This window comes from Schistocerca cancellata, chromosome 1 (genome assembly GCF_023864275.1).
Source record: "Schistocerca cancellata isolate TAMUIC-IGC-003103 chromosome 1, iqSchCanc2.1, whole genome shotgun sequence".
Lineage (NCBI taxonomy): Eukaryota > Metazoa > Arthropoda > Insecta > Orthoptera > Acrididae > Schistocerca > Schistocerca cancellata.
In genome coordinates this window covers 519554391-519579433 of record NC_064626.1, presented here as the reverse complement: position 1 = coordinate 519579433, position 25043 = coordinate 519554391, and the positions used below count along the sequence as shown (strand labels likewise).

Sequence of the window (25043 nt, the reverse complement as noted above, 5' to 3'; positions counted from 1 at the left end):
TACACTGTTATGTAGTCAGTCTAGCAGCAGGAAGCACTTTTAGTGCTTCCAGAACTATTTTCTATCTGAAGAATTGATCACACCTATGCTAAGAATTTGAGATCAATCAGTCTGTCCTCCTTTCTTTTAAGGGGAGATGGAATGATGAAAATGACAAAATTAACTTTTTTTTATTATAACATTATTCGGAGATTTCTGAATAAAACAAATCAAGTTTCACCCTTCTAAGTGTGTTTTTTATCGCTGCAAAGTTGACGCACTGCATAAACGGTTGTAGCGACTTGGTGTGTCACCTCTGACAGCGCCGCTCGCTGGTTGCAAGCAGGGTACTTTGCGGACTTAATCAGTGTTTTGTTTTCCAATGTTGTATGGCTTTATCTCTGTGACAAGTGACGGTTCATATCGGTAAACATAAATGCTATACCATGTGTGTTGACTTGTGGAGTTTGCTTTGTGTTGTTTAGCTGTTCAATTTTGCATATTTGACTAATTTTGCTCATACCTGTTTTACGTATTTGGTTTGTGCATATCAATATGACCTGTTTCAGCAATTGAGTGTTTAAGAAAAAGCACAATGAGTGAAGAAGAAATCTTTTGTTGTTTCGAAGGGAGATGCTGCTCAGACTGCTTCACCGACTACTCCAAATGAATGTGATAGAACTACTTTCAGCAAGAAGCTTTGTGACAGCAAAGAAAAATTTGAAAACTATGAAAGTGACAGTAATGATGTGAATGAAATAATTAACATTTCCTTGCATGCTAATATTTTTAAACATAACATATTATGCCAAGTTTGCAAAGAAAGAGGGCTGGAATTGAAAATAACTTCACACATTGGTTTGGCATGTAAAATGTTATTGAAGTGTAACAAATGTGCTGCAGAAGTTTCGTTTTCTAATTCTAACAGTATTCCTCGTAGTGGTAATAGTGGAAAGAAGGTGTGTGATATAAATGTTAGGCTAGTGTATGGCTTGCGTTGCATTGGCAAGGGCAGTTTTGCTAGGACAATGTTATGTGGAATTATGAACTTGCCAAAACCACCAACCAAGTTTGGATTTTATAATGAATTGGTGGGATCTTCTGCTGAAGATATTGCTCAAGCAACAATGAAGCAAGCAGTTGAAGAAGCTGTCACAGATAATGGGAATTGTAGAGATTTAACTGTTGCTTCAGATGGATCATGGCAACGTAGAGGTCATAAATCTCTAAAGGGAGCTGTGACAGCTACCAGTGGAGACAGTTGCAAAGTAATTATGTTGCTATTCTCTCAAAACATTGTAGATTTAAGGGCAATAACAAGGACAAACATAGTGAAAGTTGTGAAGCAAATTTTCACGGCACGAGTAGAGCGATGGAAGTAGAGGGAGTGAAAGCAATTTTTTCCAGATCACATGAGTCGTATAATGTACGATACACTAACTATCAAGGAGATGGTGATTCTAAGGGATATAAAGCTGTAGAGGAACTCAAACCTTATGGCAATGAAATTAACATTAGAAAACAGGAGTGCATTGGAGATGTGCAGAAGCGCATGGAAGCTCGCTTGCACTAACTAAAGCAGACATTAGGTCCCAGAAGCTTAGTGACCCTTGGAGGAAGAGGAAGACTGACAGATGAAGCAATTGACAGATTGTAGAGGTATTACAGGTGTGCAGTTAGGCAAAATATAAGAAACATTGAGCATATGAGGAGAGCAGTATGGGCCTTATTTTTTCATATTGCATCAACAAATGAGAACCCACAACAAGCATTGTGCCCCACAGGTTATGACTCATGGTGTAAGTACCAATCAAGAAAGGAATATGCCAATAAAACAGTTTGCCAAATGCTGCAATTGATGTAATTAGACCCATACTCAGAGATTTATCACAGCCAAGTTTATTGGAAAAGTGTTTACATGGGAAAACACAAAATCCGAATGAAAGTGTAAATAATTTAATTTGGATTAGGATTCCCAAAAGAGAGTTTGTACAGATAAAAACATTGCATTTTAGAGTGTATGGTGCAGTGGCAACATACAATGAAGGAAACCTTATCAAATGTGATGTGCTGAAACGTTTAGGTTTCCAACCAGGACGCAACACCAATTCCACAATGCGCCTAATTGATGAAGAAAGACTAAGAGGTGCAGAAAGAAGAGAAAGACCTACAACATGCAGCAAAAGGGAAGAAAAGACCAGTAAAATGGAAACTAACACTGGAAAAAGAAGAGGATGCTGATACTCCATCATATGCGGCAGGAATGTATTAAAAAACTTTGGAAGCCATTTCCTGTAACTTTAAAATTTTCATCTTTGAGGAACATTTTCTCAAAAACTGCTGACAGCGAATCAATGAAATTTATATACAATATTGTTTACTTCTTTTCCTTCATTTTTATAACACATTGTAAAAAAAAAATTGTATAATTCAAGAGTTATAGAAGAAAAAGTGCAAAATTTTAGAGAAAAAATAAGCAGCTGTTTATAAAAATTGTAAAACAAAAACCAATAAATATTTCTTAACATGGCATTATAACTTTGTAGAGAAATATTCACTGAACATGTAGTCCAAATTTCAGAGCATATGTTTAATGGTTTTAGAAAAAATGTTCCTTCTATTTGCTAAAGTTAACATGGAGGAGATGGATCATTCTGGCTCCCCTCAAAAACATGAAAAAATTGTTTAATGTGCACATTGTGTAAAGGTGGTGAACTGAAGCTCCTCTACATGAATTCCATCACTCACATCAACCATGTAAATCATGTGAAATAGCACTTCACCAATTGATTGGAAAAGTAAAAAAAGCAAATTCCTCTCTGCACCTTCCTGGATATTGAGGAGGCATTTAGCAATACGACTTCGAATTCATGGTTAGGGCTGCAGAAAAGCATGGCATTAAGATAACTATACGTAGATGGATTAAGAGTATACTGAGTAGACGAAAGATAGAAGTCACCATGATGGATGTAAAATTGGTGATCAACACCATCAGAGGGTCTCCACAATGTGGGATTTTGTTCCCACTACTGTGGTTAATGAACGCATTGAGGAGTTAGAAGCTAGAGGTTACTTGTGAAAAGGATACATAGACGGATAGTCATATTAATACTTGGCACATTTGCAAGTACCATTACAACAATGGCACAATGCTCTCTGAACATTATGCAAAACAGGTATAAGAAACAGGATCTATGTGTCAGTCCTAGGAAAACTGTTGCAATGTAGTTCACAAAGAAGCATATCCGGGTCACATACTGGAATCTTATGCTCTTCAATAAAATTGTACCAGTGGATGGGAAATGAATTATCTAGGGTTAACACTCTGGGTCTGTGTCCCAGACGCGTCTACTGGATATAAACCCATTTTAATTTATGGGATGACAGTATGAAAGAATAAAGTAGAACAGAAGCTGGCTGCTAAGGAGCTCAGGAGTGTGCACAGATTAGCCTGCCTAACCTTACCAGGAGGAATTAGCATTACATCCACTGCTGAGATGGAGACCATGCTGGACATGCCTCCATTACATCTCTGGGTTGCAATGGAGAAAACAACATGGACTTCAGTTTAAAAACTGGAAACATTTGGAACATCCAGAATCTCACACTAATATACAGGATGTGGTATGTATAGGAATGGGTGGGGAAATGAGGCTGATTATACAACAGCTTCCAGCATCTATAACAAACCTTTCAACATAACAATTGGCTGTAGGGAGCAGTGGAAGAATGAACCATGACACTATTCAGAAGGTACAGTCTGGTTCAATGATGGGTTGTAAACAGAAAAACGTGCTGGGGTCGGGGTATACGAGATACAGCCTAGATCAGAGATCACTAGGGTAGCTGGCTATGGCATTCCAGTCAGAGATATGAGGTAGAATCCAAAATTTTCGGGACTGGTGCCGCCATCTGGAAAGTAGGAGTAGTAGATCTTCACACTGCTAGGTGGCGAGAGCTGCATATCTGATGAGTCATTATGCGGAGTGGCATTCAGCTGGGAGGACATGTTGCATGTCCACAGTGATTTCTAATATTACGTGTCTGGTGTGTGGTGATTTTACGATGGATCCGCAAACAGAACAGCGCATGTGTATCAAATTCTGTGCATATCTTGGGAAAAGTGCTATGGACACCCTTGCAATGATTCAACAAGTGTTTGGGGGAAGAGCCCAGGCTCTCAAAGACCCAAAAAAGCGAGACAGGTGAAGAGCATACCAAGGGAATTGTGCACAAAGAACTTGTACCATGCACCCTAACTGTGAATTCCGCGTACTACTGTGATGCTTTGCGAAGGCTCCATGAAAACGTGTGGCGACGACAGCCCGAACTTTGGCGTCACGAGAACTTGCTCCTGCATCACGACAACGTGCCCTATCACATGTCTTTGCTCGCCAGAACCTTCTTGGCAAAAAACAACATGGCGGTTGTACCCCACCCACCGTACTTGTCAGATTTGGCACCTTGCGACTTCGTACTAGTCTGAAAACTGAAACTCAAGTTGGAGGGCCATTGGTTGGACACTTTAGAGAGGATTCAACAAGCATCGCTGGTGGTGATAAACACACACAAAGAACAGGACTTCCAGAGAACGTCTGACCAGTGGCAGAAGTGCTGGGACTGGTGTGTACGTGTGGATGGGAACTACTTAGAGGGTGATGGTGACAATTAGTCCAAAGGTAAGGTTTTCAACAGACGGCAGCACCAGCCCTGAAAATTTTGGCTAGAGCCTCGTATTTGTTATCAAAGTGGGCACAGTGGAGAATCTATGTGGGTGCTACACAGATTGTAACATCTACATTCATTAAAGACAGCCAAGAAGCTGTGGGTTCCTGGTCACTGTTATTTTGTCTCCCTGATCAAATCAAATGCTTACAACTGGTTTCAGTTGCAGAATAGCACTGTGTGATTTTCAAATCTATGTTTTTTATTGAGAGGCTTTACTAAATATTTTGCAGAGCTGTGTTTATGTGCCAGATGAGGAGAAGTAGCGACCAGTATATTACTGTTATCAGTGGCTTTGCTCATCATCTGAAAGAGGTGGCCTTTGTAACTCGTGCACTTTTACAAGTACAACTGAAAATTCAGATACTGATGCTTGTATTATTTGGACTTCTTTGATGATATACTAATATTAACACACTACTCTTCCTTGGTTACGAATAAAGTTGAAGATGGTGATAAAATAGGCAGCTATTATGCCATTATGACTCTCTGCTACAAAGGACTGTATTGGATGATTTTAATTTCCTGGATCATAACATCTTTCTTGGAATTATTGCTGACGGTCAACTTAGTGAAAACTGACACAGTGGTGCACTGCCCACTGACCTCAGAGTTCCTTCTGCACACTACATGTTTTTAAAATGCTAAGTGATGGCATAACTCCATACGCTCCTTCTCCTTTCATAATTGAAATAACATTCTGTCTAACAAAAAGTGTTGTTTTTGCTCATGTGAGTCCTGGAAGATTAAGCTCATCACTTCTTTTAATGTGTTGAGTTTAAAACAGCTTAACAGTCTACAAGAATTGGTGGGAGAGTTTTATTATAATCAGTGGACCCCATACATTACCACAATTAGCTAGGCTAACAGAGAAGTCATCTCAGACTTATTTTCAGATGGCAGAGTGACCCTAATGCAATTGAGCTGTGGCAATTTTCCCTGAGGCTACTTGTTTATGCGCATTTGACACTTTTCATTATTCTTTTCAACAAGTATTTCACCTTGCTGGTAGTGGTAATTATGATTATGATTATTTTCAAGAAGCTTCTATCAAAGAAGATAGAGAATTAACCATGTGCAGAGCAGTCCCACTCTGAATGTCTAAGTTTGGCAAAGCCAAATCCAGCAAGGACTGGCTGAGCTCCCTGAAGAGCTCATCTGTAGGAACTGACAACAGTGCATGTTTAGCTGATCACCCTTCCCCCCACACACATCAGTCGTAACTGAGTATGAATGACATTAGATTATGACAATAACATAAATACGCCTAGATAATAAAATGCTGGGTGACAATAATGACACACTTTAAACTCAGTAGCTGACTGATCCCAACTAAAGTGAGGAATTATCAAACAGTTCATTCAAAAATGCTACAAATCCAAGTTCATGCCTACAAATTACATGGTAAGATGAAAAATGTCATGTGAGTTCTGGATTCCTTCGGTACCCTAACTGCAAAAATGTATCAAAATAGAAAGCAAAGCAAAACTTCCGAGATTGCACAGAATGTCTAGATTAGCCTAAAATTTAGTTCACTTTCAGCCTTTCAGTAAATGAAACTGAGAATCGAAGAATGCTGATACCCAAGTGTCATTTTTTGAGGCTTGCTATATTGCAATTATTACTGTTATATCAACATGGTTAGAACACAACTTTTTTGTGTAAGAGAGAATATTTTTGCAGAACAAGAGGACTATAAGTGTACTTCCAGAACCAATAAACGACAAAGAGGCACAAAATATAATATAATTGATGAGAACTCTGGCGAAATGTGTGTTTTATTTTACTGTACTCTATAATTGCAGCTGCACCAAATGACATCTGAAATGTCACTATGAAAGTAATATAGCACTTGAAAATTACAGTTACAGTGGCAATATCCAAAGTTTACTGGATTCACTATTAGGCAGCTGATCCTGTTGTAGCAATGGAATTGATTGTAAAAAGCACTAATTACTTTCATTTTTGCCTACTAGTTTTTAAAATTACTTAATTAGGTCCACTTTCTTCAACTTACTTTTCTATTTTTGTACATCTTTCCCACATTTTAGATAATATCACATCTCTCCGAAAAGAAAAAGCAAGTTTCCCTTGATAACATGTTAAGTTCCTATTAAAAATACAAAATGTATTTGCAAAAACATAGAAGTGGCTTTCAATTTATTTTCAGAAACTCATAAACATATAGAAATTCAGGCCTGCGAAAGAATACTTACTTGTTCTGGAGCAATTATGCCTGGGCAGTTAGGACCAACAAGTCGAGACTTATCTTGTGCCAGAAGCCTATGCTTAACTTTTACCATATCCTGCTGAGGTATGCCTTCAGTAATACACACAATAAGTGGTATTTCTGCATCAATTGCTTCTAGAATTGCCTTAGCAGCTCCTGGCGGAGGAACATAAATAACTGTCGCATCTGCTCCTGTAGCAGATTTCGCCTGTAAAACGTGAATATCAAATGATGTATTTAATGAGTGAGTCATAATAAATTTGTATTATTCAGTGAATAAAAAAGATAGGAAATGCAGTGAGCGTGTAATGTATATTTATGGTAAATATATATTGCTCTGATAAAATAATAAACAATTAGAAAAACCATGCCCCATATTTTTCACAGTAAAAAACAGCAAGAATGTTTTCAGCATTCAACAGAGGTTTCCAAAGTCACCTATTCCTTTTTCTTACTAAAATGTCTTCTTAGAGTACTTTTCTTTGCTATCTGTAAAATGAGATGGATACCAATCTACTGTAATCACACAAAAATGATGAATGTTGCAAAGCAAATCATATATGTTATCTACCAGTCTTTATTGTGAGTGGAACAAATCTCACTACGAACAGGACTGAAGTACATCAGCTCATAGTATTTACACAGGTTTTTTTGGCAAACAATCGAGTGCACATTTTCCCACATGTGGATTTATTGCTGAGACTTGAGTTTAGGCTTAAATTACAAGAACAGGCATATTGTAAAATGAGTTTATATATATCTAAAAACAAAGATGATGAGACTTACCATACAAAAGCGCTGGCAGGTCGATAGACACACAAACAAACACAAACATACACACAAAATTCGAGCTTTCGCAACCCCTGGTTGCTTCGTCAGGAAAGAGGGAAGGAGAGGGAAAGATGAAAGGATGTGGGTTTTAAGGGAGAGGGTAAGGAGTCATTCCAATGCCGGGAGCGGAAAGACTTACCTTAGGGGGGAAAAAAGGACAGGTATACACTCGCACACACACACATATCCATCAGCACATACACAGACACAAGCAGACATTTGTAAAGGCAAAGAGTTTGGGCAGAGATGTCAGTCGAGGTGGAAGTAAAGAGGCAAAGATGTTGTTGAAAGACAGGTGAGGTATGAGTGGCGGCAACTTGAAATTAGCAGAGGTTGAGGCCTGGCGGATAACGAGAAGAGAGGATATACTGAAGGGCAAGTTCCCATCTCCGGAGTTCTGATAGGTAGGTGTTAGTGGGAAGTATCCAGATAACCCGGACGGTGTAACACTGTGCCAAGATGTGCTGGCCGTGCACCAAGGCATGTTTAGCCACAGGGTGATCCTCATTACCAGCAAACACTGTCTGCCTGTGTCCATTCATGCGAATGGACAGTTTGTTGCTGGTCATTCCCACATAGAACGCTTCACAGTGTAGGCAGGTCAATTGGTAAATCACGTGGGTGCTTTCACACGTGGCTCTGCCTTTGATCGTGTACACCTTCCGGGTTGCAGGACTGGAGTAGGTGGTGGTGGGAGGGTGCATGGGACAGGTTTTACACCGGGGGCGGTTACAAGGGTAGGAGTCAGAGGGCAGGGAAGGTGAATTGGGGATTTCATAGGGATGAACTAAGAGGTTACGAAGGTCAGGTGGACGGCGGAAAGACACTCTTGGTGGAGTGGGGAGGATTTCATGAAGGATGGATCTCATTTCAGGGCAGGATTTGAGGAAGTCGTATCCCTGCTGGAGAGCCACATTCAGAGTTTGATCCAGTCCCGGAAAGTACCCTGTCACAAGTGGGGCACTTTTGGGGTTCTTCTGTGGGAGGTTCTGGGTTTGAAGGGATGAGGAAGTGGCTCTGGTTATTTGCTTCTGTACCAGGTCGGGAGGGTAGTTGCGGGATGCGAAAGCTGTTTTCAGGTGGTTGGTGTAATGGTTCAGGGATTCTGGACTGGAGCAGATTCATTTGCCACGAAGACCTAGGCTGTAGGGAAGGGACCGTTTGATGTGGAATGGGTGGCAGCTGTCATAATGGAGGTACTGTTGCTTGTTGGTGGGTTTGATGTGGACGGACGTGTGAAGCTGGCCATTGGACAGATGGAAGTCAACGTCAAAGAAAGTGGCATGGGATTTAGAGTAGGACCAGGTGAATCTGATGGAACCAAAGGAGTTGAGGTTGGAGAGGAAATTCTGGAGTTCTTCTTCACTGTGAGTCCAGATCATGAAGATGTCATCAATAAATCTGTACCAAACTTTGGGTTTGCAGGCCTGGGTAACCAAGAAGGCTTCCTCTAAGCGACCCATGAATAGGTTGGCGTACGAGGGGGCCATCCTGGTACCCATGGCTGTTCCCTTTAATTGTTGGTAGGTCTGGCCTTCAAAAGTGAAGAAGTTGTGGGTCAGGATGAAGCTGGCTAAGGTAATGAGGAAAGAGGTTTTAGGTAGGGTGGCAGGTGATCGGCGTGAAAGGAAGTGCTCCATCGCAGCGAGGCCCTGGACGTGCGGAATATTTGTGTATAAGGAAGTGGCATCAATGGTTACAAGGATGGTTTCCGGGGGTAACAGACTGGGTAAGGATTCCAGGCGTTAGAGAAAGTGGTTGGTGTCTTTGATGAAGGATGGGAGACTGCATGTAATAGGTTGAAGGTGTTGATCTACGTAGGCAGAGATACATTCTGTGGGGGTTTGGTAACTAGCTACAATGGGGCAGCCGGGATGATTGGGTTTGTGAATTTTAGGAAGAAGGTAGAAGGTAGGGGTGCGGGGTGTCGGTGGGGTCAGGAGGTTGATAGAGTCAGGTGAAAGGCTTTGTAGGGGGCCTAAGGTTCTGAGGATTCCTTGAAGCTCTGCCTGGACATCAGGAATGGGATTATCTTGGCAAACTTTGTATGTGGTGTTGTCTGAAAGCTGACGCAGTTCCTCAGCCACATACTCCCGACGATCAAGTACCACTGTCGTGGAACCCTTGTCCGCCGGAAGAATGACGATGGAACGGTCAGCCTTCAGATCACGGATAGCTTGGGCTTCAGCAGTGGTGATGTTGGGAGTAGGATTAAGGTTTTTTATGAAGGATTGAGAGGCAAGGCTGGAAGTCAGAAATTCCTGGAAGGTTTGGAGGGGGTGATTTTGAGGAAGAGGAGGTGGGTCCCGCTGTGACGGAGGACGGAACTGTTCCAGGCAGGGTTCAATTTGGATAGTGTCTTGGGGAGTTGAATCATTAGGAGTAGGATTAGGATCATTTTTCTTCATGGCAAAGTGATATTTCCAGCAGAGAGTACGAGTGTAGGACAGTAAATCTTTGACGAGGGCTGTTTGGTTGAATCTGGGAGTGGGGCTGAAGGTGAGGCCTTTGGATAGGACAGAGGTTTCGGATTGGGAGAGAGGTTAGGAGGAAAGGTTAACTACTGAATTAGGGTGTTGTGGTTCCAGATTGTGTTGATTGCAATTTTGAGGTTTTGGAGGGAGTGGAGCTGGAAGTGGGTGATTGAGTAAATGGGAGAGACTGGGTTTGTGTGCAATGAGAGGAGGTTGAGGTTTGCTGGAAAGGTTGTGAAGGGTGAGTGAGTTGCCTTTCCGGAGGTGCGAAACCAGGAGATTGGATAGTTTTTTAAGGTGGAGAGTGGCATGCTGTTCTAATTTGTGGTTGGCCTGTAGGACGATGCTCTGAACAGCCGGTATGGATGTGGGAGAGGGAAGATTGAGGACTTTTATTAAGGATAGGAGTTGACGGGTGTGTTCATTGGCTGCGTTGATGTGTAGGTGAAGGATTAGGTGGGTGATGGCAATGGATTGTTCAGTTTGGAACTGGTATAGGGACTGATGGAAAGAAGGGTTGCAGCCAGAGATGGGAACTTTAAGTGTGAGGCCTTTGGGGGTAATGCCAAATGTCAGACAAGCCTGAGAAAATAAAATATGGGAGTGTAATCTGGCTAGGGCGAAGGCATGTTTGCGGAGGGAATGTAAATAAAACTTAATGGGGCCGTTGTGGAGATGTTGTGAGGGTGACATGGTATTAGAAGGTGGAAAGTGTAACATGAGGCTGAAATGAAAATGAAAATAAAAATATATGGGGAGAGATAAAGGTGAACTAGAAAGCAACTGGAGATCTGGTGTGAAAAAAGGCGAAAAAGTGTTGGTTAGAACTGGGCTATGTTGATCCTGTGGTGAACTTGTGTATGTAGACAACGATGAGCATAAAGGTTAGGTGGTTGTGTTGCCGCCAAAACATGTTAAAGGGTGGAGAAATTCGGGAAAATTTCGAAAAACTATGTGTAAATGTATTAAAAGGAATGGTTTTGTGGTGGCAAATTATGAAAATGAGGCTAACAATTGTCTGACGAAGAAAAAATGACGTTAAAACCTGTGGGAAGCGGCTGAAAATGATCGGTGATGTGAGAAAAACGTAAATGGAAATAAAGCAAAAGTTATTAGAACTAGCTGAAATGGTTGTTTAATAGGTGAAAGGAACTGTTTGTGAACTAGAAACGGTGGATTTTATAGCAGCGGTAGTGATGAAAGCAGAAAAAAATAATTTTTTGGTTACGGTCTGGAACTGGGTTACGTATTATTACGCATTATGTATTATTGAGTATATATCGGCGGGATAAAATTGTATTGTAGATTACGGTAAAAAGGAGAAGGTGAACACTTACTGGCAAAAACAGAAGGAGAAAATAAGACGACAGAAAAGATTTCGAAATGCAACAGTGACAATAACAAACGTAATTGTTGGGTTCAAATTAATGATATGAATATAATAGAGGGAAACATTCCACATAGGAAAAATATATCTAAAAACAAAGATGATGAGACTTACCAAACAAAAGCGCTGGCAGGTCGATAGACACACAAACAAACACAAACATACACACAAAATTCGAGCTTTCGCAACCCCTGGTTGCTTCGTCAGGAAAGAGGGAAGGAGAGGGAAAGATGAAAGGATGTGGGTTTTAAGGGAGTAAGTGGTGGTGGGAGGGTGCATGGGACAGGTTTTACACCGGGGGCGGTTGCAAGGGTAGGAGCCAGACGGTAGGGAAGGTGGTTTGGGGATTGATTCCTACCCTTGTAACCGCCCCCGGTGCAAAACCTGTCCCATGCACCCTCCCACCACCACCTACTCCAGTCCTGTAACCCGGAAGGTGTACACAATCAAAGGCAGAGCCACGTGTGAAAGCACCCACGTGATCTACCAACTGACCTGCCTACACTGTGATGCATTCTATGTGGGAATGACCAGCAACAAACTGTCCATTCGCATGAATGGACACAGGCAGACAGTGTTTGTTGTTAATGAGGATCACCCTGTGGCTAAACATGCCTTGGTGCACAACCAGCACATCTTGGCGCAGTGTTACACCGTCCGGGTTATCTGGATACTTCCTACTAACACCAACCTATCCGAACTCCGGAGATGGGAACTTGCTCTTCAATATATCCTCTCTTCCCGTTATCCACCAGGCCTCAATCTCTGCTAATTTCAAGTTGCCGCCACTCATACCTCACCTGTCATTCAACAACATCTTTGCCTCTGCACTTCTGCCTCGACTGACATCTCTGCCCAAACTCTTTGTCTTTAAATATGTCTGCTTGTGTCTGTATATGTGTGGATGGATATGTGTGTGTGTGCGAGTGTGTACCCGTCCTTTTTTTCCCCTTAAGGTAAGTCTTTCCGCTTCCGGGACTGGAATGACTCCTTACCCTCACCCTTAAAACCCACATCCTTTCGTCTTTCCCTCTCCTTCCCTCTTTCCTGATGAGGCAACAGTTTGTTGCGAAAGCTTGAATTTTGTGTGTATGTTTGTGTTCGTTTGTGTGTTTGTCGACCTGCCAGCACTTTCATTTGGTAAGTCACGGCACATATGTTGGTAGTGGAGAATTTGTCAATCACTCAAAAAATGTTTTTATGGTTTTTCTAAAATAATGTTTTCTTAGACTAGGGTAAACATATAACAGAAAGGTTGTATTTGTTCTGAAGGTCTCTTTCACTCTTGCAAGAAACACCAAACCACTGTGACCATACATTGTGATATGGATTTTGTACAGAATAATACTGAAGAGTGGTTGTCCGCATGTATGACCTCACAATTAGCATTACACATGGTTGCAAAACTGAATGCAACACTTCTGTGTACTGTTGGCTACCTCTAAGTGGTTAGGAAAAGGAATGCCTGTGCGACCTAGCTTCACCTGCATGCTACTGGTACTATCCGATTGTTTCCACAACGGTAACAACATATGCCTCCAAGACCAGCATTGTCATGGGTAAGCTTGCAATGGTTTTAAGTTCTATTTATTTCTTTTAAAGAATGTGGGGGGGGGGGGGGGGGAGAGTAGGGAATAGTAGGTATCAGAAAGTGGTGCACCATCTTGAAATATTGTTGTCATCAAAGGAGAATGGTGAAAGTGCAACACTCAAGTCAGGAAAAAAAATGTCTGTCCAGGGCACATTCAAACACACATCACTGATTTTGCTTTGTGCACAATATGAAGAACTATTAACAATTTTTATATGAATAAGGTATTCCCCACAATTAAAAATCTCTACCTAGAAAATATAGCAGATTTTCCCAATACCTCAATCTCTATGATTCTGAAAATAGTTAAAAGCTTGGGGTTCTGTTTCAAAAACTTAGCAGAAAACCAGTGCTAATGGAGTCTGCGATAGCTGCTTGATCCCAATATGCCTTCCTTAGAAGAATGAGAAACACAGGGCCCAGAACAAACACAGGGCAATAAGATGAACTTTGCAGATGAGACCTGGTGCGATCAGACTCACATAATGAATTATGGATGACAAAAAAAAAAAAAAAAAAAAAAAGAAAAAAAAAACAGTTAATTCTTTAGAAAATAGCTTTGACAACTACAATCAATTCTGAGGATATGTGCAGCAGATTTATGGATGGTATGGAGGATTCAAGAGATGATATGGAGCTGAGAAACACATTGTAATTTTACATATCGGAAGTGGAGGTGGCTTTTTTTTTATGGTGCAAAGCTCTGTTTTATTGGGAAGAAAAAGATCGGTGACTACCACAATGAGATGAACTCTGCTACTGTGGAACAGTGAAATCAAGCACCTTTTCACAGTTATTAATTTTTTTGTTTTGATGTGATACAAGATGACATAGGTATCATCAATTTGGAAGACATGGGGGATCTTGTATTAGAGCCGCAGGGAAACCACAGAGCCTTACTTTGAGAGGAACATCATACAAACTGTTTAACAACAACAACTGGATTTTTTAAAAGCTGGTCAAATTATCTGAAAAATTTGATTCGTTTCCAGGTGAACATATAAGGAGAAAAACTTGTGGTGAAAAGGTACGTCTGATCATTATCTGCGGAGAAACCTACTAAATTAAATAATTCATATCATCCATCAAAAAATTAAAAATGAAGTACTGTCTTCATTTAAAGCCCCCAAATATTATAGTAAATTTTGGAATGTACACCTGATATTTCTGGCACTGAGCAAATGACAATGGTAGTGCATTTCTTTATTGTGAAGTCTAGTGATGCTGACATGTGTGATATAACTATTGGTGAACATTTGCTTGGCTGTCTACTTGTAAGAGATATATCTGGTTTAAGGGTTACAGACGTAAAGTTAAAACAGGCAGAGGAAATGAAAATTCATTTGGAGGTCAAGAGGGAAGAGGCGATGATAACGGTTCTAATGTAAAAGACAAGAACATAGGAATGCAAAAGCAGATTTTTAGATATAAATTCTACAGCATTTTAAATTCCCTGCAATAGTTATTCCCTAAATCTAGTAGTGAATAATGCTTCAAAGGCATCTGAATACGCAGTTTCACTTTTTTGTTTGCTGAGAAAAAATTGTGATATCTTTTATGGATGTACACAATGCTGGACAATTTTGAATGGTAGTATATCTGCCATAATGTTGGTGTTATTGAGTACAAGAAGATGGGACAGTCAGATTGACGCACTCACACCTCTTACGATCGTCATTTTTATCTGTTTTCTGTCATTCCCTTAGTTGCTCTAAATTACATATCTCCGCGAATTATTTGTGAGTTGCTAGGGAAAGCCAGACGATTTATGTCGATAGTGAGTGGGATGTCTGGTGTTCTTGACGTTTCTTTGGCAAATTCTCACACATGGAAAAATCTGATTCCATGCTTATCCAGCGTAGAAAATGGTTTGATTTTTTGACGCAAATATGGAGTACTACCGGATGAGGAAAGGAGGGACTGTGTAGACTGTGGTGACAAGAAGTGTGTACAACTTCTTAAGAAGAGTTTCGATGCTGAAATACTGTTACAATTTCATTTCGGACAGTGCGGAAAACGAACGAGTATCAGGAAGAATATATGATTCGCCTCTTCCCAATTATCCATCCAGACCAGCATAATTCTTCTATCTTGCTGGATAATACCGTGTGCAACCATTTCAGGTTTTGCAGAGAAGTGTGTTACATGGTAGTAACGAATGACAGTGTACTGAGTTTTTGAAGTGGATGAATCTCACATAGCAAGAAGGAAGAACCACAGAGAACAACATTCAAAGCATGAAATCAATCATATTTGGGTATTCGGTGGAATAGAATGAGAGTCCTGGAAGTATTTTGTTTTCAGAGTACTGTCCAGAGACAAGGTCACTTCAGTGGGTCTGATAAAGCACTTCGTACTGCCTTGTAGTAAAGTCATTACAGACAGGTTTCAGTCCTACAAGACACTCAAAGCAGAAGGATTTGCCCAGGAGTTTGTCAACCACTCTGTAGAGTTTGTGTCTTCGGATGACCCCAGTGTGCACATGCAGAACATCAAGCAGCTATGGAAATCTGTGAAGTCTTCCATTTAAAAGAGAAGGGTGTCCAGGACAAAGAGATGAACTATACTTGTTTCAGTACATCTATTTCCACAACTTGTGTTTGCAAGGAAAAGTTAACGCATGTGACACTGTAACCATGTTCTTGTGTGATGCTGGCAGAGTTTACCCAGGCTATGGCAAAAAGGGAATTGTTCCTGTAGAGTACACATCACACGGACTTTCGCATGATGACAACACTGACAACGAGTAAGCTAAGTTGTCTCCTGTGTAATTACAAGTATTTTTGTAACACTCTTCTTTTGTTGTTGCTGTAGTGACCACCGTAAACATACTCATAATGCCCGCCACCAGAGTCGCATGATCGATTTAGGATTGCACGTTTGATATGTATCTTTTGGACCCCACAACTTTGATAGGCAATCATTCTTGGAATTTACAGACTTCTCAATGCTACTCATTCTCCCTTGGAGATGTTGTGACATCCAATGTATTTCACTTCCTACAACTACGATAAGAAGTATTCTTTTTAATGTTAAAGAGAATCTTGGTCTCCAAAAGCTGGGTGAGTATCACATACCATGTGAATCCGGCATGTCTTATGAGGTGCAGACATCAGAACAGTCGACAGAAAAACTAAGCAAAGCACCTGCTGCCAAGCATTGCCTCGAATGTAATCATGAAACGTGTCCAGTGTCGTGTTGCACACACCAAATCTCTGGGACAGCATAATTAAGGAGTCTTCTGAAATAAATGTGTCACAAAAGCTAATAAACAAGGATGTAGATTTCAATTTAAATAACAAATGTTGTCCAGCACTCAATTTATTAAAATCTTGCCAACCACCATGTCCAGCAGAGCATGTACACGCCAAGAGCATTCACAGAATATCAGTGCAAGCTCTGAAAAACTAAAGAGCATCAAATAGTGTAGGTAGCATCACGACTCTAACATGGCTATAAATAGTGCCATGAGACGAACAATAATTCAAAACATGGTTGGAGTCCAGGCAGTGAATACATGTAACAGCAAAACTCACAGCAGCTGAAGAAGATGGCTAGGTCGGTCATTGAAACAGTGTGGATAAAATGGCAACAATAACTCGGTAGAACACCAGAAAGTACACAATAAATCAATCACGCTAACAAAATGTGAGAGATCATATAAGATTACTCAATCTAGAAACAGAATTTAACAAGATCAAATAGAGAAAACTATTCAGATCTCTAGAAAAATAGGTATAATCTACAAAGAAAGATGATTAATATTATGTATTACACAAGAACCACAATGGAACAATAACAAATGAAGACCAAGAGAGAAGTTATCGGATTAAGAAGGGTATTAGGCAGTGATGCAGTCTTTATCTTCAAGTGTTCAAGCTGTATTCAAAGAAACCACGAAGGAATTAAAAGAAATGATAAGAAGTGGAATTACAATTCAGAGTCATTGGATATCAATGATAAAATCCACTGACGAAATTGTGGTTCTCAGTGATGGTGGCGAACAATTAAAGGACCCGTTGAACAGCACACACAATATAGAAGGAGAGAGAACCATCCATGAGCAGCAGAAATGAGACTAGTGTTGATCTTATCATGGGAAGTGAAGGTCACGTAAAAGACCAAAAGAAGAAATTTTGCTACCTCTGATGCAAAATAATGTATGATGGATAAAGCAAGGAGGATATAAGAAGCGTAACAACACAAGGACACATAGCATTCCTCATCAAAAGAAGTCTTCTAGTTTCAACATTTTAATTTGAGGGGGAAATTTTTGAGGATTTATGTCTGGATCACAGAGCTGTATAGGAATGAATCATAGAGCTGCATCTGTGGCTAAACGCTTACATAATAGCAACCAGTAGCACACCCATGTCCCATGGGTGGCCAAGCATCAGTTATCTCCTACCGCCAGCCTACATGTCGGTAAGTCCATTACCGACCAGCACATCTTGCGTGTTAGTAAATATGCTGGACAGTAACCAAACACGCTGGTCTATTGTCCAAAAACTCTTTGGCTCCCGTCATAAGAGACACTAGGCTCAACGGCAGTAGCGTGCACATTCGCAACCACAGCACTGCTATCTCAGACAATATTTCACCTTCAAGAGCCCCACGACCACAAGTAGGTTGCAATGTATCTGTGCATCATATTTATGCTGGCTCACAACCACAGAAAGCCAAAACACAACAAGCTCTGGGGTTTACACAAACACTGCTGTGGTCCGTGCATCCAGAGTCTCTCCTGGAATCTCCAGCAGCACACTCTCTGACATCAGCCAGTCTATCAATTTTGGATCTTCCCCTCCAATGCTATGGGGAGCTGGCAGCAATCATTGACATGCAACATCCACCAATGGGCTATCACTGTCGATGCTGTTGTTCCTGACTTTCCTTGCCAATGTTGTCGAACGACCTCAGTAGGCAAACCTTTTCCTGTTCCAACAATGCAACATCATGCTTCTCTTTCCTATACTTTTACATGTTCTGCCGCATGCTCAGTCATTGGAGGCTTTGATATCGAAGTGCCAGGACTCACTGCTAGTCCTCCCTTCCTGTTCTATTTTTTACTCAAGTGCTCCCACACTAATATACGCCCTCCAGACACAACAGATTTATGTTTCAAGTGCTCCTGCAAGCATATACAATCTCCACACAGAATATTTCTCTTTCGCCAGTTTTCCTGCACTCATAAACACCATCTGGGTGCAACACTTTTACTTTTTGAATGCTCCTTCTCCATCTGCATCCCCTGGGTGCAATATTTCTACTTTTCAAGTGTTCTCGAACCTATATCTGCCCTCCAGGCACAATGTGTTTATCATGTTCTTTCCAGTGTGTTCCCAAACTGCTCTCCACCCTTCACAGGTTTATGCATATTTCCAAAGTACTCACAAACACTATCAGCTCTCTGGGTGTGGTACATCTATTACTACTTTTGTTATCTTTTCAGATTCACTCCAGACGGTTTGCTCCTTGGTTGACCCTAGCCACCCTGATCCACCCACAGCAGCCTCTAGAAGTGTCCAGTGACCCAGCCTACGGACATGGCCACTGGTCAACATCTCCGACACCTTGGGCCACTTCCTCAAGGCAGACATTGTGACAATTCCTTGTCCTCACAGCCATCATTTTTGGAAGGGGGGGAGGAGGAAGAAGGCTGGGTCATCATTCTCCATGAAGATGGCTTTGGCATCTCTTACCTGGGAGAGAGGGGGGGGGGGGAGGAGGGGAGGGATGCTGTGCCTGTGGCTACAAGACCAGTCACATACTCCCAAACCATGGACAGCCATCCTCTGCAGCCAGCTTACGCATCAGCAAGTGCATCACTGAATAGTGCTTGCCTCAGATGTTAGGAAATACCCTGGACAGCAACCAAGTGGGCCGTTTGACGTACACAGAATTTTTGGCAGCCGTCATACAAAGGGTCAGGCTCACCAACTGCAGCACATGCATTGACATCCACTGTGCTGCTATCAAAAGCACTATTTCAACTCCACATGTCATGTGCTTACACGCAGTTTCCATTGTATCCGTGTGCCACAAACATATTTATGCCAGCACATAACCATGGAACACCAGTTCACATCGAGCTCTCCATGGACGAGGTCTCTGGGCTTAACAGTGACTGCTGCCGCAATCCATATATTAGAGTCTCTCCTGGAACCTCCAGCAGCCTATTCTCCAATGTCAACCAGTTTACTGACCTTGGACCTTCATCTCCAATACTATGTTGAGCTACTGGTAGTCGTCATGCTACACTGAGATCTAGCCTTAACCACAATGGACCTCCAGAACTTTGGTATTGTGGTGTGTCACAGCGTTCCTTCAATCAGAGACAACTAGTGCACCATGTGAGACAGTAACTGTGAATCTAGTAATTGTGACTCTGCCTTCCATGGCTGACAGTCAACTGGAATTACCAGCTCTCACTCAATTCAAGACAGAGAATTGACTGAGGTTTTTTTTTGTGTCTGTTAATTAAGCTCCATGGAAGGATCTGTTTTCATCAATAAACTTGTTAATCACAGCCACCTGGGCATCAATTTTCCTGACATCTAACCCAATGTGAGCCACAACTCATGGACTGTTGGGAAATCAGAAAGGAACAAAAATAACAGCATTTCTGAATGGTAAGTACTGAAAGTAGACAATAAGATAAGAAATAAGGAGATTTGCTGAAGTATTGGCACAGAATGGAATATGTAGAAAACACTAAAAGACAAGACCTCCATTATGACAAAAGGGAATAACTTCTGTGTAACTAGAAGGCATTGTAGAGGACAAAATACTGAATGGAATATAATATATCCAACAGAAAATTGAGGTTTAAGTGTTACTCTGAGATGGAGAGACTGGTACACAAGAGAAAGCTGTGGCATACTGCACATCAAAACTTTCTTCTGCAAGGAAGTATTTTCCTTCCATTTCCTCTTTCCTCTCTGAAGAATGAATCTAATTTTTTTTACTGGGCTATATGGTTAGAACACTGCACCAGCATTCCTGTGGACTCCAGTTCAAACACTCATCTGGCTATCCAGATTTAGGTTTTACATAGTAAAATCATTTTAGGTAACTGCCAAGATGTTTCCTCTGAAAATATACAGCGAATTTCTTTCCCTTGCTTTCCCCATCTGAGCTTTTCCTCTGTCTCCAATGATTTTGTCATTGATAGGACATTAAACACTAATCTTTCTTCCTTCCTTTGCGAATATTATCAATTTTCCAAATCAAATTTTTCTTTTGAAACGATTTCAATATAATTGTGAAATATGAGTTTCAAAATGTAACATTTTACTGATTGTAACGATGTTGACTTACAAGTTTCGTAACCCAATATATCCATGGGCTGGAATGGTAAAATATTTCATACAGGAGCTGGAAATGGAGATGACAGATGAAAAAAAATACTCGTCTGGAGAATAGTGCGACACTAAGAACAAGTGAGACACTACCCCTTTCAAACAAATGTTAATTCTTCAGTTCCCACATTTTATTGACAGAGAACCAGCAACTTCTTTAAATTCCTTAAAGTATTTATTAACTATTCTGTCACCAGCTGCAGTATTTATATTAGGCGACTAGTTTCGAACCTTACAGGTTCATTTTCAAACCTGGCCAACTGAGGCTGCATTGACTCATGCTGATATGTAATTCGATTTTGACTTGGTAAAAGGTATGTTTGGATTATGGCATGCATTCTGCTAACATTTATAAAGCATGTGTTGCCACTTTGATGTTTATTATTAAGATCAGGCACTATCAGTGCAGCCTCAGAAAACCAGGCTTAGTTTGAAACTAGTCACCTAATAAAAATACTGCAACTTTTGACAGAGTCGTTAATAAATGCTTTAAGGAATAAATGTTAATTCTGAATGCTTACAGCTACAGGCCACAATTTCTAGTTTCTTTTCTTTAAAAAGGTTCAAAATAATGTCACACATAAATGAAAAACAGACAAGTCCTTCAGAGCCACACACAGATGGAGGAGTCATGGATGTAGGCTACAAATGGAGTAAAAAGGAAATGGTGACAAACTTGTTACGATATGTATAAATGTAAATAAAATCTGATATTGTATATAGCCAAATTATTGCAACTAAACCATTCTCTTTTTTTCTCTCTCTCACTACAAAATGGTACAAGAAAATGGAACACACAGTATAATTTTATAACATACCTCTTGCACTGAGTTGAAAACAGGCAGGTTTAGATGGGTTTTTCCACCTTTACCAGGGGAAACACCTCCAACAAGGTTTGTCCCATAATCAATAGCTTGCTGGCTATGGAATGTTCCTTGTTTTCCAGTAAATCCCTGGCAAATGACTTTAGTGGATGATGTCAATTTGAGGTTGGGCCTTGTTGATGTGTAGTTTGTTCGGACACAATTCAACCTTGGAGCTACGACAATGAAACAATATACATAACATTCTAAAACCACCTGATGGAAAATTCAAGATAGACTATAATTACATGTATGAGCAAAGAGCACTACTTGTTAAATACAAGATAGGCTGAGCAGCAGACAAGCATGCAGAAAATGACTATTACTAAGTTTTCAAGTTACAACCCCCCCCCTCCACCCCTTCCCTCTCCCCCCCCTCCCCCTCCCACTCTCTCTCTCTCTCTCTCTCTCTCTCTCTCTCTCTCTCTCTAAGCCCAAGTACAGCAAGCCTAGGTTGTAGCTGGGATGGGTTATGTGGTGGGTGTACAAGAAGTGAGGGGGGAAGAACAATCATGAATGTGACAAGAGATTGAGCTCGTATGTACCAAATATGTGAGTGCACAATAATTTCCTGGTATCTACACAGATAGGCAGGATACAGAACTACTAAGAGAAACAGAGATATGGCTGTATGTTGATGTTTGTAACAAACATGCTAATAATAAATTTGCTGTTTCAGAAGTGCTTTTGTAAGTCATTGTTTGCAGTATTATAACCTGTCACAGTATCCCTCCAGAATGTTTCACCTCAAAACCTGACAGTTTCATTGTGTGACACCAGAATATTCTATTTTATTTCTGACATCCCATATATCAACAAAGAGCAAACAAACAAGAAGGATGATTTATCCATACCAACTGATTATGTTCTCAGACTTACTGATTCAGCAACAGGGAGCAATCGAAATGTGACAACTGATTCACTTCAAATGAGTTGGCAGAGAAATTGTCTGAGAGAAACATTAATTGGTACACTACGTAAAAATAACAATGAGATACCGTTATCCAAGTTGTTAATGGCCTCAGTTGGAACTGTAAAGTTTGTCGATCAAGACAACAAAATGATGATTTCCTTCAACCCTAAAAAGGATTTTTAAAAATATCCTAATGTCAATAATGCACCAAAGTGGAACAGTAAGTTATGAATCAAGCAAGCAAGAGGTTGTTGAATTCTATAACCTAACAAAAGGTGGAGTGGACGTGTTGGACAAACTCTGCAAACACAAAATTACCAAATGGAAAACCCAAAGGTGGCCATGAGATACTTCTGTGGAATGTTAGATATTGCAGCTATGAACAGTTTCATTTTATTACAATGTAATGAACACCAAGACTCACTCCCAGTATGTGCATGGTCCATGTTCCTAAAAAATCTTGCATTGAGTTTGACCAAATTGGTGATAGAAAAAAGAATGCACAATCCACGTATTTCCAGAGCCCTTCACATGACAACAGCCAATGTGTAATGCGGAAAAAAATATTTTGTGTTTTGTCAAAAAAGATAGGACTTGTGTTTCATTTTGTGTAGGTGCTTCGATTTGGCATCTTCAACTTTTATAGTCCTGTCTTCCTCAGTTGCGTGTAATATTACGGTATATTAATAATTTTTACTTATGGACCGTCTGACAGCAACTGAATAAAACACAATTTTAGTGCCATACGTGTTTCGCCTTTATTTTCTGCAAGGCATCATCAGTGGCAGGTTGCGTGGACAATTTCCTACATATTACGCTCCTGTTGCATTTTTGGTGTTGTTGTTCTTCTTATGAACGCCAATTTGCGGTTTTTTTCCCCATTCCACAATACTATGCACTGAACGCTTGTTTTAAAGCAATAATGAAGGCGAAATGCGTATGACACTAAAATTGTGTTTTATTCAGTTGCTGTCAGACGGTCCATAAGTAAAAATTATTAATATACCGCTTCGATTTGGATTTGATGACCATTAAATGCTAATGGTTACATGTTATGCCTACAAAAAGGAGTCTTGTCATATCATACAATCAATAAATGTTATTATTCAATAATAATATTTATTGTGTACCTATATCCACACAAACCTCATGGCAAAGGGAGCAGGTCAGATCCGATCCGACAGTACTGTCTATTTCGTCTCCAACCTCTCTCCCTTTGGAGGATAAAACATGTCTTCAGTTTTTGAGGTAATAAACACTAAAAAGAAAAAATTTACAATGAGTGCATTACTGCACTGAATTACGGGAAGTCTGATTTTACACACACACACACACACACACACACACACACACACACACACTCTTGGCCCACTAAGAAATTCATTTATGGAATTGAAAGTGTTGGCCACCATTACATCCCTTAGTCTCCTCTTGAACTGATCTTTATTGAGAGTTAAACTGTCTATGGCTACTGAAATGTGTGTTTCTGAATAATGGGCAACTTTCTGGGACAAAGTAAGTGAGTTTAAGTGCCTGTGAATCTTATTATTCTTTCTGTCTTTTAAGTACTGGTTCCATAAATTGAATTGTTGGTTTGACAAAGATACATATTTTTAATGACAAATTTCATAGAGGAAGAATATATTGGGAAGCAGTGGATAACACCAAAAGTTCACTAAACAGGGTGTTCTTGAGTTTACACTACAACTAATTCTTATTACATGTTTTTGGATATGCAAAACTTAAACCCAGCTTGACAGATTACCTCAAAAAGGAATCCCATATGAAATTATGGAATGGAGTATGCATAGCATGGCAGTTTCTTTCATTTTTATATCCCGTATCAGACACCATTCACACTGCAAATAGAGATTTGTTTAGGCACTTCAGCATTTGTTTGATGTCCCCCTCCCAGTTTCATTTATTATTAAGCTCTAATCCCCAAGAATTTAACACTGTTCACTTCTTCTGATTGTTTATCATCATATTTTAGGCATACAGTAGTAGGAAACATCTTACAAGTTCTGAACTGCAAGTAGTGTGTTTTTTAAAAGTTTAGTGACAAACAATTGGCTAGGAACCATTTACTAATGTCCATGAAAATTTAATCAAATAAACATTCTAAGACTACATTTTATGTACTGTTTATTACAATGTTTGCATCATCTGAAAAGAAAATAAACTTGGCATCTGGTAATGTTACAGATGAGCAATCATTGATGTACACAAGAAAAGAGACCCCAACATGGGACCTTGTGGGATGCCACATGTAATTCATACATATGTCGCCGGCCGCGGTGGTCTAGCGGTTCTGGTGCTGCAGTCCGGAACCGCGAAACTGCTACGGTCGCAGGTTCGAATCCTGCCTCGGGCATGGGTGTGTGTGATGTCCTTAGGTTAGTTAGGTTTAAGTAGTTCTAAGTTCTAGAGGACTTATGACCTAAGATGTTGAGTCCCATAGTGCTCAGAGCCATTTGCACCATTTTTTGAATACATATGTCTTTCCTGATGGCACCCTGCTTCATGTCAGACACACGATCTGGACCATTTTGCATAGTTTCCTGTTACACTGTAATACTCCACTCTATTATGATATAGTGATTTACACACAGCATGTTAATATTTTGTGTGTTTTATATTTTGAGATATTGATTTGCACCAGATTACCATGACATTTCCTACATCTTGG

The 25043-nt window shown here is 40.3% G+C and overlaps 1 protein-coding gene across 1 annotated transcript in view; it reads right to left on the bottom strand.

Moving 5' to 3' along the window:
- LOC126178875 (succinate--CoA ligase [ADP/GDP-forming] subunit alpha, mitochondrial) overlaps positions 1–25043 on the bottom strand; it is a 50470-nt gene that overhangs the window by 24265 nt on the left and 1162 nt on the right. Inside the window, exons 2-3 of the mRNA XM_049924565.1 lie at positions 21397–21617; positions 6921–7142 (exon numbers count right to left, since the gene is read on the bottom strand). Of these exons, the coding sequence (XP_049780522.1) occupies positions 6921–7142; positions 21397–21617 (443 nt within the window). The remainder of the gene's footprint in view (positions 1–6920; positions 7143–21396; positions 21618–25043) is intronic.